Source organism: Brienomyrus brachyistius, chromosome 7, assembly GCF_023856365.1.
Source record: "Brienomyrus brachyistius isolate T26 chromosome 7, BBRACH_0.4, whole genome shotgun sequence".
Lineage (NCBI taxonomy): Eukaryota > Metazoa > Chordata > Actinopteri > Osteoglossiformes > Mormyridae > Brienomyrus > Brienomyrus brachyistius.
In genome coordinates this window covers 24,119,655-24,135,933 of record NC_064539.1, presented here as the reverse complement: position 1 = coordinate 24,135,933, position 16,279 = coordinate 24,119,655, and the positions used below count along the sequence as shown (strand labels likewise).

At 45.5% G+C, this 16,279-nt stretch overlaps 1 protein-coding gene across 2 annotated transcripts; it reads right to left on the bottom strand.

Moving 5' to 3' along the window:
- Positions 1-14,292, bottom strand: tescb (tescalcin b). Of its 2 annotated transcripts, XM_049020614.1 has the most exons (8): positions 13,382-14,288; positions 9,103-9,172; positions 7,310-7,390; positions 6,144-6,286; positions 3,798-3,859; positions 3,602-3,709; positions 2,673-2,720; positions 1-2,535 (listed from the first exon to the last, which is right to left on the bottom strand). In XM_049020614.1, exons 1-8 carry the CDS (start codon positions 13,440-13,442, stop codon positions 2,464-2,466), a joined length of 645 nt encoding a protein of 214 aa, XP_048876571.1. In that variant the 5' UTR covers positions 13,443-14,288; the 3' UTR covers positions 1-2,463. The 2 variants fall into 2 exon arrangements, with proteins under 2 accessions (XP_048876571.1, XP_048876572.1); XM_049020615.1 differs by lacking the exon at positions 9,103-9,172 and having other exon boundaries at positions 13,382-14,292.
- Between the last annotated feature and the right edge of the window lie 1,987 nt (positions 14,293-16,279).

The window sequence follows — 16,279 nt, the reverse complement described above, 5'->3', positions numbered from 1 at the left end:
TAGGTTTTAAATATTTTATTCGACAAATATATTGTGTTCATTCACATGCAAACACTTGTCGATAAAAACAAGCTATTATGGAAGGCACAGTTGGAATTTATACCAAAGTAAGAGGACCTAACAGCTCTTTTTCTAAGAGAAAGTTTAAAAAGATATTTCTGCTCTTTGTAGACGTTCCAGAGAATGTCTGTCATACACATGAAAACCACTAGAGGGCAATACTAACAAACAAAAGAGGAGAAAAAAAATAAAAAGTCAGCGATACCCAGATCAAACAGGTGCTAGTCTGCGCGTGTAGAACTGCAGCTCCACACTAACCCAGTATGAAGACGTTTCTGCATTCAGTCATACCATACAGGCCACTAACATTTTGGGAAGGCTTAAGATTACTGTTCTCAGCAAAACACAGAGATTTTTAAATAACAGTCCCTATGTTTGATTTGGAAGGAGGTAACTTCAATGCAGGTCTCCAAAATGACAAAAAAAAAAACCTCTCAGAATATTGTTTAACACTGTATCTGTTAACCCCTGACAGGCTGACTGGCACCGAAAGTTGTGCGATGGTATTGATTTTTGTTACTTAGCTGAAGCTCGCATTTAACATGACTGATTACTCATAGAACGTAATGTAAAGAGCTTAGATGGCCGTGCTCATAGGTCACAGCCCTAAACACTGCTCCACGGGCTTGCTGACACGTGTGATGGAACCTGGACGTGAAACATGCATGGAGAGAACCACAATGTCTTTATTCCTGACAATATTCCTGGAATATACACCGGTCAATCATAACATTAAAACCACTGACAGGTGAAATGATTAACACTGGTTATCTTTCTAAAATGGCACCTGACGAGGGTTATTTATGTTATTTATGCGAGGGAACAGTCAGTTCTTGAAGTTGATGCGTTGGAAGCAAGAAAATGAGGAAGTGTAGGGATCTAAGAGGCAAAATGCGATGGCTAGACGAATGGATCAAAGCATCTGCAGACCGGTAGGTCTTGTTGGATGTTCCCAGCATGCAGTGGTCAGTAGGAAGGCCAAGGAAGGCCAAACAGTGAACTGGCAATGGGGTCAATGGTGCCCAAGGCTCATTGATGAGCGTGGGGAGCAAAGGATAGCCTGCCTAGTCCGATCCCACAGGAGAGCTACTGTAGTTTTAGAAAAAGTTAATGCTGCCTATGACAGACAGGTGCCAGAACACTCAGTGCATTGCAGCTTGCTGAGTTTGGGGCAGACCAGTCAGAGTGCGCATACTGATCCCTGTCCACCTCTGAAAGCGCCTACAACATGTGAGAGTCTGAACTGGATCAAGGGGCAATGGGAGAAGGTGGTCTGGTCTGATGAGTCACATTTTCTGTTGCATCATGTGGGCTGGATGTGTGTGTGGGGATGAAATGGCAACACTGCGCATTTTGGGAAGAAAGCAAGCTGACAGAGGCAGCGTGATCCTCTGGCCAATGTTCTGCTAGGAAACCTTGGGTCTAGACATTCATGTGGATGCTACCTTGACACATACCACCTAAATAACCAGGTACACCGCTTCATGGCAACAGTATTCCTCGATGTCCTCTTTCAACGGGATAATCCACCCTGCCACCCTGCAAAAAAAAATGTCTAGGAATGGATTGAGGAACATGAAAAAAGGTTCGAGGAGTTGACTTGGCCTCCAAATTCATCAGATCTCAGTCTGATTGCGGCATTCGTGGTGATGTTCTGGAGAAACAAGTCCAATACATGGAGTCCTCACAACTTACAGGACTTAAAGGATCTTCTGCTAATATCTTGGTTTCAGATGCCACAGGACACCTTCAGAGGTATTGCGGAACCCATGCCTCAGTGGGTCAGTGGTGGTTTTAATGTTATGGCCAATAGGCCTATATCTTTCCCCTTCTAGTCTTAATAATTGATGTGTGCAGGTATTTCCATGCAAATATATAGGCTTTTCATGGGGATGTGTATATGACAATATATATGGAAACCCAACAGTGTTTACTCATATAGTTCTCATGCCATTTAATGTGTGACTGATATTTGTATGCTGGTGACAACATCCGTCTTATTGCACATAGTAGAATACTGCATAGTGTGCGTGCATCTAAATTTAGGGCAATGGAAACAGGCACCAGCAAGTACATTACGTGCATATTATTGCATATTTCTGTATTATTTACTTTTTTGAGCATCTCTAGGCATCACATAGACTACAGTGTTAATAGAGTTGCATCCGTATTCACTAAGTATATTTGGTCAATTCTAGATCTGCATAGATGTGTGAATATATGGGTATTAATTTGAGTAACAAGGTCAAAAAAGGTACATTCTAGAATTACATTCTAGAAAACATCACTGATGTTTTTTTTCCTATTTGTTTTGCTTGTAAAAGTCTACTTGCCCATTTGCAAATCTTGGGAGACCATGTGAGTGCCGGAGCTGGATATGCGGCCAGGGAGGAGATGAGCTCATTAACACAGCGCACAGGCATTGTTCTGGAAGCGGATGTGCATCTTTGTTTCGATCTCAATGTCTTTCAGGATCTGGAAAGTTGAGGCGTGGGGAGTTAGGGCATGTGTGCGTGGCAGGGGGCCGCGAACCAGCCAGCCTCTCGCACCAAGCATGTATTTCTTATCAACGCAAATTTGCTCATCGCGGCACGAAATGGAAAATCGCAAACCTTTAAAAAGTGGTCGAAAGTGATGCCTTCATAGAAGTCCTCAGGGTTCTGAAAGGGAGAAAAGTCCAGGGTGTCATTTCAAGGTAAGGAGGGTTCAGATACAGGTCTTGTGATTCACGTTGCTTTCGCGCCATGATGTTGTGGGCTGTTATACGTGTGATTTAAGTGACTACCAGCAAAGCATTGTGGACCTGGGTTTAAGACACATTATTGGATTACGTCCATGTCCATAGTACTGGACCTATCGACTGTATCTGAATTTACAAACATCATTTTGGTTCTCCTGTCTGGTTATATGCTTATTTTTTCTGCGAAAAACCTTTCATGCACTGTAATGAAGGCTAAGAGGAAATAAGAATGTCTCCATTTAGATTTGACAGAGCATGCTATACACTGTTAAATGATTTGATAACTATTTTAAAAGTGCATTGGACCCCCACCCCCATCTAGATTGGTCGATTCTAGCTATTATCTTAAAAGTCATTGGGGGGGGGGTTAATGTTATGTCATGTACCTGCTTCTTATCACTGCATGTGCTGTGGACTTCTTCACGCACGTTAACATGCTAGCATGGAATGTGCTATTTGCCACCTCAGCACTAGGGGTCACTCTAGAGCCATGAGAAGATGAGCGAGCCTTTAAACCGGGGGTCTCCAACTCCGGTTCTCCTGAGCTACCGTCCAGTAGGTTTTCTATCCTACCTGGCTTCAGATAAGTCACACCTGCTGTCAGGTAAATACCAGGAACAGGTGTGGCTCATCAGAAGCCAAGTGGGGGCAGAAAACCTACTGGATAATAGCTCTACAGGACCGGAGTTAGAGACCCCTGCTTTAAAGCCATGCAGTGGGTGGCGTCACAGTAAGGACTAAACCCAGAATAGAATTAGTGCAGTGTGATGTAACCAGCCAATCGTCTAGTTGCACAGGTACCATGCGGCCCACTGTGATGCTGGCCACTTCCAGCATGGCGGCATCAGCGATCCCCTTGGCGGTCTCCTTCCCTATGGCGCCGCTGCGAGACAGGAGCTCCTCCACCACCTGTGGAGTCAGGGGAATCAGAAATGGTCAGAAACTCTGAGTGGAGGCATTCGTATAATGCCAAGCACCCAGGTGTCGTGCGACTTACATGCTTGTATTCCTCCAGCGTGATGGTCCCATCATTATCGGTGTCGTGCATGTTAAACAGGACTGGCGAGGAAAATAGAGAATGATTCCGTCCAGTTTGTTTGAGTTCATCAAATTTTCGTTCTTCCTTTATGTATCCTGAATGGTACACTGGAGAAGGTTTAAGTTACACAGAAAATGACAGTGTCTGCCACCGGTTATAGTGAAAATCATGGATTTTTCCCGAGTTAACTTCCAAGAATGGCAGCATGATGGTATAAGAGAATTAAACTGGATTTGTTTCACAAGCACGGAACGAGGGATTTGATTGGCTCTTGCATGTGTAGTGTTAACCGAAACTGAGAAGACAATTGAAACCCACAGGTCCAGACACGTCGCCACAAAGCAGCAATCAGTGTTTACATTCTGTGAATCATAATCCGAGAAAACACATCCACAAAATGTCTGTGTAATGTCTGGCTGCAGGCTTTACTCTCAGGCCCGCCACTCTCAGGCCCGCCGCTCTCTGGCCTGCCATTCTCACACCCATCGCTCTCAGGCTCCACCACTTTCAGGCCCATCGCTCTCAGGACCCGCCACTCTCAGGACCCGCCACTCTCAGGACCCGCCACTCTCAGACCACATAACTCTCATGCTCCACCACTCTCAGACCACATCACTCTTAGGCCTGCCACTCTCAGGCCCATCGCTCTCAGGCCTGCCACTCTCAGACCACATCACTCTCATGCTCCGCCACTCTCACGCCCACCGCTCTCAGGCCTGCCACTCTCAGGCCCATCGCTCTCAGGCCTGCCACTCTCACACCCATCGCTCTCAGGCCCCTCCACTCTCAGACCACATCACTCTCATGCTCCGCCACTCTCACACCCATCGCTCTCAGGCCTGCCACTCTCAGGCCCATCGCTCTCAGGCCTGCCACTCTCAGATCACATAACTCTCATGCTCCGCCACTCTCACACCCATCGCTCTCAGGCCTGCCACTCTCAGGCCCATCGCTCTCAGGCCTGCCACTCTCAGACCACATAACTCTCATGCTCCACCACTCTCAGACCACATCACTCTTAGGCCTGCCACTCTCAGGCCCATCGCTCTCAGGCCTGCCACTCTCAGACCACATCACTCTCATGCTCCGCCACTCTCAGACCACATCACTCTCATGCTCCGCCACTCTCACGCCCACCGCTCTCAGGCCTGCCACTCTCAGGCCCATCGCTCTCAGGCCTGCCACTCTCAGACCACATCACTCTCATGCTCCGCCACTCTCACACCCATCGCTCTCAGGCCTGCCACTCTCACGCCCACCGCTCTCAGGCCTGCCACTCTCACACCCATCGCTCTCAGGCCCCTCCACTCTCAGACCACATCACTCTCATGCTCCGCCACTCTCACGCCCACCGCTCTCAGGCCTGCCACTCTCAGACCACATCACTCTCATGCTCCGCCACTCTCAGACCACATCACTCTCATGCTCCGCCACTCTCACGCCCACCGCTCTCAGGCCTGCCACTCTCAGGCCCATCGCTCTCAGGCCTGCCACTCTCACACCCATCGCTCTCAGGCCTGCCACTCTCAGGCCCATCGCTCTCAGGCCTGCCACTCTCAGATCACATAACTCTCATGCTCCGCCACTCTCACACCCACCGCTCTCAGGCCTGCCACTCTCACACCCACCGCTCTCAGGCCTGCCACTCTCAGGCCCATCTATCTCTCAGGCCTGCCGCTCTCAGGCCCTGCCACTCTCAGGCCACATCACTCTCAGGCTCCGCCACTCTCTCACACTCTCCTCTGTCAAGCTCGCTACTATCAGGCCTCGCCACTCTGAGGACCAACCACTCCCAGGACCTGCTACTATCAGTACTCGCCACTCTCAAGCCCCATTGAGAATGTAATAATCAAATTAATATCCAGAATGCTTCAAATTTTAAAAGTGATTGACAAATATCTAGATCTAACTGCTGATTTCAAACACCTTAAACAGATAAATTGCACTTTGAAAAGTCGCAAAATTGATGAAGTACATGTGTCAATCCAGCCGGCAGGGGCCTGAGAGTGGTGGACCTGAGAGTGGTGGACCTGAGAAAAATACATATTGGGCTTTGATGACAAGGCAGAGCAGGGCAAAATGGCTGCCCATTTGGAACCCACAACCCCCCCTTCCTTCATAATCACTGAAAACTGTGCTTTTATAACTCTCACTATAACTGTCCTTACTGCTCCGTTTAAAAGGTATTGCGTGTAATTCAAAAAGGAGCAGCAGGCATATATACAGATGCGGAGACAAGGGGCTAAAGTTTCTGTGCATCTGCAACCAGGACGTTCAGGCGGTGATGCCAGCACTCATGCTCACAGCGGAGTTTCTCTCTCCTCATGCGTTCCCTCTGCTCTTCGGTCATGTTGTGCAGCGGCACTGGTCGGAAATGCGACATGACCACGACGAACTGCTCGAAGCTGATCTCCTCCACCGAGCCCACGGCATTCTGCCGGAAGTTCCTGTGGTGGGGGTGGGGGGGCAGGTGGGGGTCACTGTTGTTATCGTCGTTCAAACACACCCAAAGTCATCCATAATACTCACACCGCTTTTCCACAGTGTTTCAGGGTTGAGGTTTGTGGTTAAAGCCCAGCTTAGATAAAAATATCCATCTATGCTGTGGCCTTTTTGAGAAATTGATATTATACTAGATTTATTTATCTTGCTAAGAGTGTTTCCCCTTCATTCGTCTTCTGAAACCATTTATGCGATCATTCAGGAGACCCAAAGCCTGTCTCAGTTTGCATCCTGGATGGGACACCAGTCCTTGGCAGAGCAAAGATATGGATCCTCACACCCACAAACTTACAGAACTGGCAATAATTAAGAGACCTGAGCAAAGGTTTCAGTTTCACTCATTTCTCAGTTTATGAGTTTGCTTCTGTGTAAAATTTTTTTTGCAAACTGCAGCCAAGTTCTTTCCTGCTTCTCCTTGATGAAGGGCTTCTTCCCTGCTTTATGGGTCTTCAGTCCTTCTTCTAGGAGCCTGATATGAACTGTCCTACCAGTGCACTTCATACCTACACTTTATGTTTCCCGTTCCTTTTGAAGGTCACTTGAGGTCATCCTCCAATTTGTGGGGCACGGCTGGATAAGTTGACATCTCTGCCATTAGAAAATTGCTTCTGGTTTTTGGTTATTGCCAGTGTCTCCTGTTCCACCTTGTTCTTGTGTACTGCTGTCTTAGAAACTGAGCCTGGAAGCAGCCTGCCTTGCAGTGAGGCCTTCTGGCAGCAGAGCCAGAATTAAACCAGGATTTATCAATGCAGATTTTTTTTATATAAATATAGAGTGGTGTCTTAACTTTTTCAAGAGCTGTATATCCTCAGTCATACAGGTGCCACAAACACACACATCCATGCAGATGGGGTGTCTGGAATGGAAACCTGCCAGTCAGTGAGTGTCAGTCAGTCAGTATCAGTCAGTCAGTGTCAGTCAGTCAGAAAACCCTCAACATTGTTTTTGCTCGGAGTTGTGTGTCCTACCTTTTGTCGAAGAAGGCTTCGATGATTTGGGTCCGTATTGGGTTACAGGCCAGGTCCGGGATGTTATTAAAGTCATCTCTCCTACAAGACAGACAAAGGAGCAAGGCAAATGTTTACTCTGAGAGGCAAGATTGGACACGCTGGGCCATCATCGGATTTGGGTCCTATTACTGGAAGGCATCCCATCATGTTAGAGCAGGAGCCACAGGTGATAGCTATGGTATTATGGATACAGAGCAGAGCTGAGCGATATCAAATTGATATTATATCACGCATGTGCAATAATCACCAGGGCTTCAGATTACGGGTGAAATATTTGACCAGACGCCAGCTTTTCCATACTATACGGATGTTTATTTACACCCACAATTTGATAAGCAGAATAGCAGTACAGCTGAAATATTAATGCGATGTGTTTTGTGACACCTGGAAGTTAGTAATCTGTGTAAACTCAGTGTATATTTATCTTTATTAAATTTGGTTAGCGAGGCACACCATATAATGCTGTTTTGGTGTACTATGGATAGGTATACTTCAGTGCGATACGCACCGTAGTGGAGCACACCACATGATACTGTTTTGGTGTACTATGGTTCGGTATACTTCAGTGCGATACACACCATAGTGGGACACACCACATGATACTGTTTTGGTGTACTATGGTTCGGTATACTTCAGTGCGATATGCACCATAGTGGAGCACACCACATGATACTGTTTTGGTGTACTATGGTTAGGTATACTTCAGTGCGATACGCACCGTAGCGGGACACACCACATGATACTGTTTTGGTGTACTATGGTTAGGTATACTTCAGTGCGATACGCACCGTAGCGGGACACACCACATGATACTGTTTTGGTGTACTATGGTTAGGTATACTTCAGTGCGATATGCACCGTAGTGGGACACACCACATGATACTGTTTTGGTGTACCATGGTTTGGTATACTTCAGTGCGATACGCACCGTAGTGGGACACACCACATGATACTGTTTTGGTGTACCATGGTTTGGTATACTTCAGTGCGATACGAACCGTAGTGGGACACACCACATGATACTGTTTTGGTGTACTATGGTTTGGTATACTTCAGTGCGATACGCACCGTAGCGAGACTCACCACATGATACTGTTTTGGTGTACTATGGTTAGGTATACTTCAGTGCGATACGCACCGTAGTGGAGCACACCACATGATACTGTTTTGGTGTACTATGGTTTGGTATACTTCAGTGTGAAATACACTGAAGTGGCTGTGATGAAAGGAACAGGCAGTTTCTCCATAGAGGGCTGGGTTGATATCACGTCAGGAACATCTCAGCTTCGACAACTTTTATAAGAGGAGATCTTGTGGATAAACAAGGTATAAAGACGTCTGTGGTGTGGCAGTACTTTCTACAGTTTAAAGTCTAACCCATTTGTTAAACATAAGGATATACATAATTTATACTTACTAACTTTTGGGCGTCATAAAATGCCTCATTAATATTCTCGGCGTACTACTAATCTGCTTAACAAGCTAAATGAACATCTGATCAGTACTGGAAAGCTGGCATGTGGCCAAATGTTTCGCTCATCATCTGAAACCCTGGTGATTATGTGCCCGGCTGCTGACAGCGCAGATTCTACACAGAAGTTATAACTCAGCCTTTTGACCCACTGAACTGGCCCCCAAGCCTCAGCCCAACCCCGCTGAACCAACTTAAGCTCCTTGGTCATGACAATCCTGGAGTCAGAGACCAGCCAGTCACAGACTCCTCCCCCTCACCCCAGAGCCATCAGGATTACCGTAGCAAGTCCTCTTCGTTGCTCAACTGCTTAAACCTCTTGTGCAGAATTTGGATCTGCTCCGGGGAAACTGGGGAAACAAGCAGGACAAAGTACTGAGGTCCCGGGTTGGGGGCGGGGGGGGGGGGGGTAGTCCGCTGCCCGGAAGCAGAACCAGTCTGGAGACATCGGCACTCTCTAGTCCCCGTGGTGATCCGTTATCTCACTGCGGACACCGTGCAACATGATTCACGGCATGACGGCCGTGTTTGCAGACTTCAGATGTCAGCAAACGTGTAAATATGTATGATGCATAAACATGTCATGACATCGTTGTTTACCGAAAGATGACTTGCATATCAAAACACTGTCAGCTGTGGTGGATTGTGGGAAACAAATCTGTCAGACTGACTTCAGAGGAAGGTTGGATGAAAGTAGAGACTTTTATGTAAAATAAAGGCCCAAGGACCCAGTTCAGCAAGAAAAGGTGTGAAAAATTGTGACAGCTCCTTAAAACCAAAACTAATATTTTAACCAAACTTTTTGTGTCACAGAGATGGACTGTGGCCCCCACCATCAGGGTTGTGGGTCCCATCCCAACCCCCACTCTGTGTGTTGGGCCTCCTGCTCTCCCTGGGTTAATGTGGCTTTGTCTTGGTACTCTGGTTGCCTCCACCGTGTGTGAGTATGTTTTGTAATCGTTACATTGTTGGGACAAGATCTACCCATAATGTGATGAAAACCTGTAAGTTTTTTTACCTTGTGGGGACATTTGATAAAAATCTGTGACTGCAATCAAAAACTAAAAATGCTTGTATTTTGTTTGGTTACTTATGGTTAAGGGTAGGGCTGGGTAGGGGTTAGGGTTGTCATAGCTGGGATTAGGATTATGCCCACAGAAATGAATGGAGAGTCCCATTAAAGATACGAATACGTGGACTGTGTGTGTGTGTGTGTGTGTGTGTTTGTACCCTTTGCTCCAGGCTCAGTAGATGAGCAATACAGAAGATGGATGCATGTTACAAAACTCTCCCCATGAGAACATCTCACGCTCACAAAATCCATTCCGCTCTGGAAGGTCACTGCCCAGAAAGCAGATTTATTTCAGCTGAGCTTTCCCCACAGCTACCATCACTCACCCGCCTCTCCCCCGAGTCATGCTACCATACACAGTCCTGCCGGACCCTGCAGTCTTGCATTGTCGCCTATCTATTCTGCACTTGCTAATGCGCTATTTCTCCCTCCCCCTTCCGGAGGTGAAGCACTCGGAGGTCCGGATAGATGGAGCCCCCTGCCTGCACACAGGTCTGCCTGCCTGCCGCCTGCCTGCCGGCCGCCTGTGCCCCCCCCCCCCGCCTGCTTGCCGTCTGCCTGAGCCCCCTATTTGTCTATCTGCCTGCCTGCTTTGCTGTCCCGCCATCTGCCTGAATTTATCTCGCACTAAATCATGTAAATTCGCACATCCCCGTGCTGACCAGTTAAGGCCGGGCCTCCCCTTTGGTTCAGGGCCCTCCTCTCTCCGAGGGGGTTTCTCCCCTCCTCTATCACCTCAGGCTTACTCCCCAGGGACCACAGGCCCGGGGTATTGCAACAAAACTCCTTGTTAAAGGTGCTATACAAATGAGCTGAATAGATGGATCAACTTAAACTAACAAGCTAATAGGTGACGTATTCTGCTGTACTTATGTCTATTTAGAGTGATCCTGACTCAGGTGTTTCATGGGTACCGATGAGTCATGCAAAAATGGATTTGAATATTCTGCTGCAATGTAAAACAGGCCAAAACCAAATCTGCACTCAGAACTTCGTTATCAGAAACAGAACTCCCATGTACTAATGTCATGACATTTAAAGTCCATAATTCTCCCCACAAAAATATTTATAAACATGAAAAAAAGTATAATAAACTACAGGAGACTTGCAAGACAGCAGTCTATTTGATATGGTAAATCTGTACTGCCCCCCCCCCCCCACAATTTTTATTGTAGTCTTACCTGTGGGTGGCTGTAAGCCAGAGCTTTAAATTATTCATGGTGGCTCATTTTAAACTTCTACAGCTGGCCGTTTTAAATTCACATGGTTACGCAAAACGCTGTGAAATTAATACATCAGTACGTAGTGTAACTGCCTTTAGGCCATGAAGAAGGGGATGAATTAGTCACAAGTAGAGAGAGCTAGAGAGCTAGAGAACTGATCCCTGAAATGTACAGCACTGTGAACTCAGAGTGACTGAGAAAAAAATCATCAAAATAACCGGTTATTATTACACTGTGGGGACATTTGGTACCCACAATGTAATGTATACCTGGACCACAAACACACACGTATCCACTTGTCTTTCTAAAAAGTAGTTATTAAGTGCACACCCTTGGGCAGCTAACCATGTCTCTGGCTAAATCCTGGTTAAACGTTTAAGACTGCAAGGAACTCTTTATAGTTATGGCATGACAGAAAATAATCTTTTTGACAGCAGTCTAATGCTCTGGTTACAGAGCATTCTCCAATTCGGTATGGCGCAACGAGCGGAAACAGCCCCCTGAACCTGCATACAGCCCCGCTAAAGCAGACGGTAGTGAAGTGAAACTGCACATTACCCAGGATTTCGGGAAGCCTAGAAGAGACAGAACGCGTAACTTGCGCTACATTTCTTTTGGAGCGCATGAGACATCATGATGTCTTCGAATGCACAAACTATCAATTACTTCTACACCTGCCAGTGAAGTAATCACCTTGGTATGGCACGGAAGCGCTTCATTTATTTTTCATGGTTGGTCCTGTAACCTCTTCTATACAGTCAGACATTGAATTATTCATTACAAAACCTTGGACATACCAGCTGAACTTAAAACTGCGCAATTCGGCAGTTCTCTTCCTCACTTCCTAAAATATTTTACTGCCGTGATAGTCAAGCTCTTGCCAAACATACCCTTTCATATAAGTGACAACAAATTTTTATGGGGTTCCTATACGCGCCTATTATTTACGCCAAAAATATGTCGATGTGTGCACTGTGCAGGTCGACCGAACGTAACAAAACATTTGTCTGTATCTATTCAACTTTGAACTTAACATAAGCCGCGAAAATACTATATTGACAATGAGATTGTCTATAACGATTGCTCACCTGACAAAACATTTGTCCATCAGTTCAGCTTTAAGCTATACTTCAAACGACAGATCGTGCTAAGATGACAGAAAGACAGCGTAAAGTTGAAATGACAAAGACAAATGTTTTGCCAGGTGAGCAGTCGATATAGGCAACCTCATTGTCAAAATAGATTTGTTACAGCTGAAGTATAGTTCAAAGTTGAACAGACACAAGGGCATAACTTTGGGTTGACCATTGGGAGGGGGGGGTGAGGTTTCCACCAATTTAATGGGATCCAGGGCTATTGGCTGGCTTTGAATATTGGAGGACAACAACACCCCCCCCCCATCTCACCTATAATTTACGCTCCTGAATAGACACAGACAAATGTTTGGTTACATGTTCAGTCGACGTGGACGGTGCGCTATTGACATATTTTGGCACAAACGGAACCCCACAAATAGACAGAGACACATGTTTTGTTACGAGGTACATGTTCAGTAGGTCGACATGGACAGTTCGCATATCGACACCAAATCTTAAAAAAAAAAAAAAATCACCGATCATCTTCGTGGATATAATCAATCCCGAAAAGAAGCAAGAGTCCTGTTTCCTTTGGGTTGTACTTAAAATAAAGTGTTTACATGAAACAAGTCTATTTTTTGTGGATATATCGCCTGAAGCCAATGAATAAATATATAAAACTCTCCTTTATTCTAAAGATGATCCTATATTTAGGGTGACACACACGTACAGTGACCAGACGCACTGTACATGAATGCTGATGTCTCAACTCTATAGTGCCATATCTGGATTTACAGTACACACAAAAAACCCGTCGCAGAAGTTTTCGGACTTCTTACTGTACCTAAATTCAGATTATCCTCTGTGGGTGGCAGGGCGTTCTGTGTGACATCACCTACACTACTGAACACACTTCCTCAGTCTGCGAGAGATACAGTCTCTTAACATTTTCAAGCTACAGTTGAAGACTCATTTATTCCACGAATGCTATAATGTAACTACTACTATGTAACATTCCTGTTGTTGTTCTGCTGTTATTGTTGCTGCTGCGTGTGCATTGTTTTCTGTATCATTGTTTGCATTGTAAAGCGTCCCAGATTGTGAGAAAGGCGATATATAAATAAAACTTATTATTATTATAAGACACGCGCACAAAGCCCGGCGTTATCACTGTTGAACCACACTTACATCCCGTCTTCTCTGATAAATCTTGGAAGTGGTCGTCTGGCGCCGAAAAAAGGGTTCCCATCTCTCGGATATCCGAAAAATAATTTTTGCATAGAAAATGACAACAGACAGGATGCCCTTGTCCGGCTGGTGACTAGTTCAGGTGCTCAGGGGCAGAGAGGCAGCCGGTTTTAACACCGGTTATGTGCTGCCTGCAGTACGTATTGCTCCCCTTCAGTGAAATTCAGAGGGCGTCCCCGCGGTCCTAATGCATTTGAAACTACACATTTCACTAGTGCAAACTTCCGTGATGTTGGTTCCCTTGTGCGTAACACACCAGTTGAACTGGTGGAGAAGACGTTGCAGCATATTAGAGCCACAAGAAGCCGACTGACGATGTACGGAAGATGTACGATAAGCTGTGACCAAACCAAGGCGATCGGCGCGTCCCCGCAGCAAACGCACTTAAACGAGTTAGAGCAGTTGGCAGCATTAAAGCATGTATGAGCTTGCAATGCATAAGAAAGACAGACTGATCCCGAAGATTGCAGTTGGGCTTTTCCTGGAACTAGGTGACACGTACTGTTATTCTAGTTTCGCTTCATCGCTGATCAGAGATGTGTAATTATAACACGTTACGTGTTAACATTAGGTCAAGGATATAGGCAAAGATGTACCCCTGGGCAACGCTTCATTTCCTGATTGATGCATTTATTACCCATGACTTCCAAAAAATGTGTAAAACAGTACGCTAATGCGGCATTGTTAATATTACCATTGTTATTTTTGTCGTTTTCGCTATTGTGATTCTTAGATCGCTTCTCGATCTCCTCTGCAACAACGTCTGGGACAGTGTGGGCAGTCTGTAATGTTTCAAAAGGCGTCGCTTGCACGCCCATTAAAGCCACATTGTCTGAATTTTCATAAAATCTATTTCCTATTCCGGGATTCACAGAAGCGCAGCCACCAGGTCGCCGGTCTGTACTGCAGTGCTTCTGTGTAAGGACCCGGCGATTTTTGTGAGCACACTGCAGTGCTCATTGGTTATTCACCGTACGTGGTTTTAAACGGACGGAAGCACTAAAGCCGTCAAGGGCACCCGTGTCACAGTGTTTTTCTGTCTTTTCTGCACCATGTATTACTCTCTCTCTCTCTCTCTCTCTCTCTCTCTATCTATATATATATATATCTCCCCCTTAATCACATATATATATCAGTACTGGCTAGATTCTATGAATCATGGTGCAGTGGATTTTATTCAAAAGCAGCATAACTTGCACTTTCTGCATGTTTGGGATGAGTTAGTTGTTTCAGTTTCAGTGTTCAAGTCCAGGCAAGCTGAGTGGGCTTTAATGTCATACCTTCCATACACTCCTATAAGCCTACAGTTGCACAAAATAACTTTGCCAAGATCATGATGCAACATGCAAACAAGTGTTTGCAAATATTTGAAGTTAAAAAACAAAACAAAAAACTGCTACACAGAGGGTCTGGACACAGAGGGCCTGGACACAGAGGGTCTGGACGCAGAGGGTCTGGACACAGGTGGTCTGGACACAGAGGGCCTGGACACAGAGGGTCTGGACACAGAGGGTCTGGACACAGGGGTTTACACAGTGAAAGTTGTATGTTAAAATAAATAATGCAGCAGCACAAATGGTGGAATAATTAGCTTCAGTTGATTGATAATAAAAAAATTCAATGTAGAAGTTAAGTATCGACCACAGTTTAGTTGGCTGTTGGAGACCATATTGATTTTTTATCCACACAGTCAATGTATGAAGACATTATAATCTCACAGTGAAAACTCCCTTTGCCACAAGTGAGATATATTCCCTTAATCACTGGCTGTTATTTAACCCATCCTTTGCAGTCACCTGAGTGATTAAAACGCAATTATCAATTTATTAAGATCACACAGGGCCTCCCTAGCTGAAGAGAGTTCATTTGCAACAAAGCTGTCCTGAACAGCAAAGAAAGTGGGCAGTGGGAATGCCTTTACAAATGAACAGATGGCGTGAAATATGGCATGGTGAACGGTCCCAGTGAAACCCAAGTGATTTCTGGTGTTTTAATTGTTCTGTGGCTGCACCACGAGGATCGAACATGGAGCCAGCCATGCAAGGGCCAGATCCTAAGCATGATGGCATGACACCAGTCCTGTATTCATAATGAAGCTGTTAATACTGAAGGGAATGTTTGCTACGTAGTTATAGGAAACATGAACAAGAATTAAGGGCCAAAGATCTCCAGACACCAGTGGCCTCTCATTACAGAATTAAGTTATAGTAGTCAGGGACGATGCTACAGATTCTGGGCCCCATAAAAGCACATCATATTGGGCCCCCAAGCCAGACCAATCCAATTATGTTCCAAATTGTTTAGGGCCCCTGCCACTCAGCCCTTGGAATCATTCTAACTTTTCCTGTCTTTTCAACGGCCTTTGACAAGCCACCTCCTTATTTGATTAACCACTTTACAATTTTGTTCCTGCATCCAATGTACTAGGAATTCTATGACTGTTCTATGGTTATATTTGGTATTTTCAAGTTATGAGTAAGAAAAGAACAAGCCTTATAATGCAGAAAGTTCTCAGTTGACTTGTGTAGCTAATTGGAACTAGTGTTAGGATTATTTGGTTAATACTTTGTCATTTCATTTTGTTACAGGCGTACCAGGATCAATGACAATATCTTTATGAGACCACAATAGTAATCCAAAAAGTCTGAAATCAACTAGTTTAACATCTAACTGGATTAAGTACGGGGCAGCATGGTGGTGCAGTGGTTAGCACTGTTGCCTCACACCTCTGGGACCCGGGTTTGAGTCTCCTCTTGTGTTACATGTGTGTGGAGTTTGCATGTTCTCCCCATGTCGTCGTGGGGTTTCCTCCGGGTACTCCGGTTTCCCCTCACAGTC

Bases quoted from the DNA above. Each gene is read 5' to 3' on its own strand.
- tescb (XM_049020614.1), bottom strand. From the start codon at position 13,442: ATGGGAACCCTTTTTTCGGCGCCAGACGACCACTTCCAAGATTTATCA. The intron at 3,860-6,143 runs GTGAGCATGAGT...TTTCCTCGCCAG, and splicing joins GAGGAGAGAGAAACTCCGCT to TCCTGTTTAACATGCACGAC. The intron at 3,710-3,797 runs GTAAGTCGCACG...CTGACTCCACAG, and splicing joins CGCTGGAGGAATACAAGCAT to GTGGTGGAGGAGCTCCTGTC.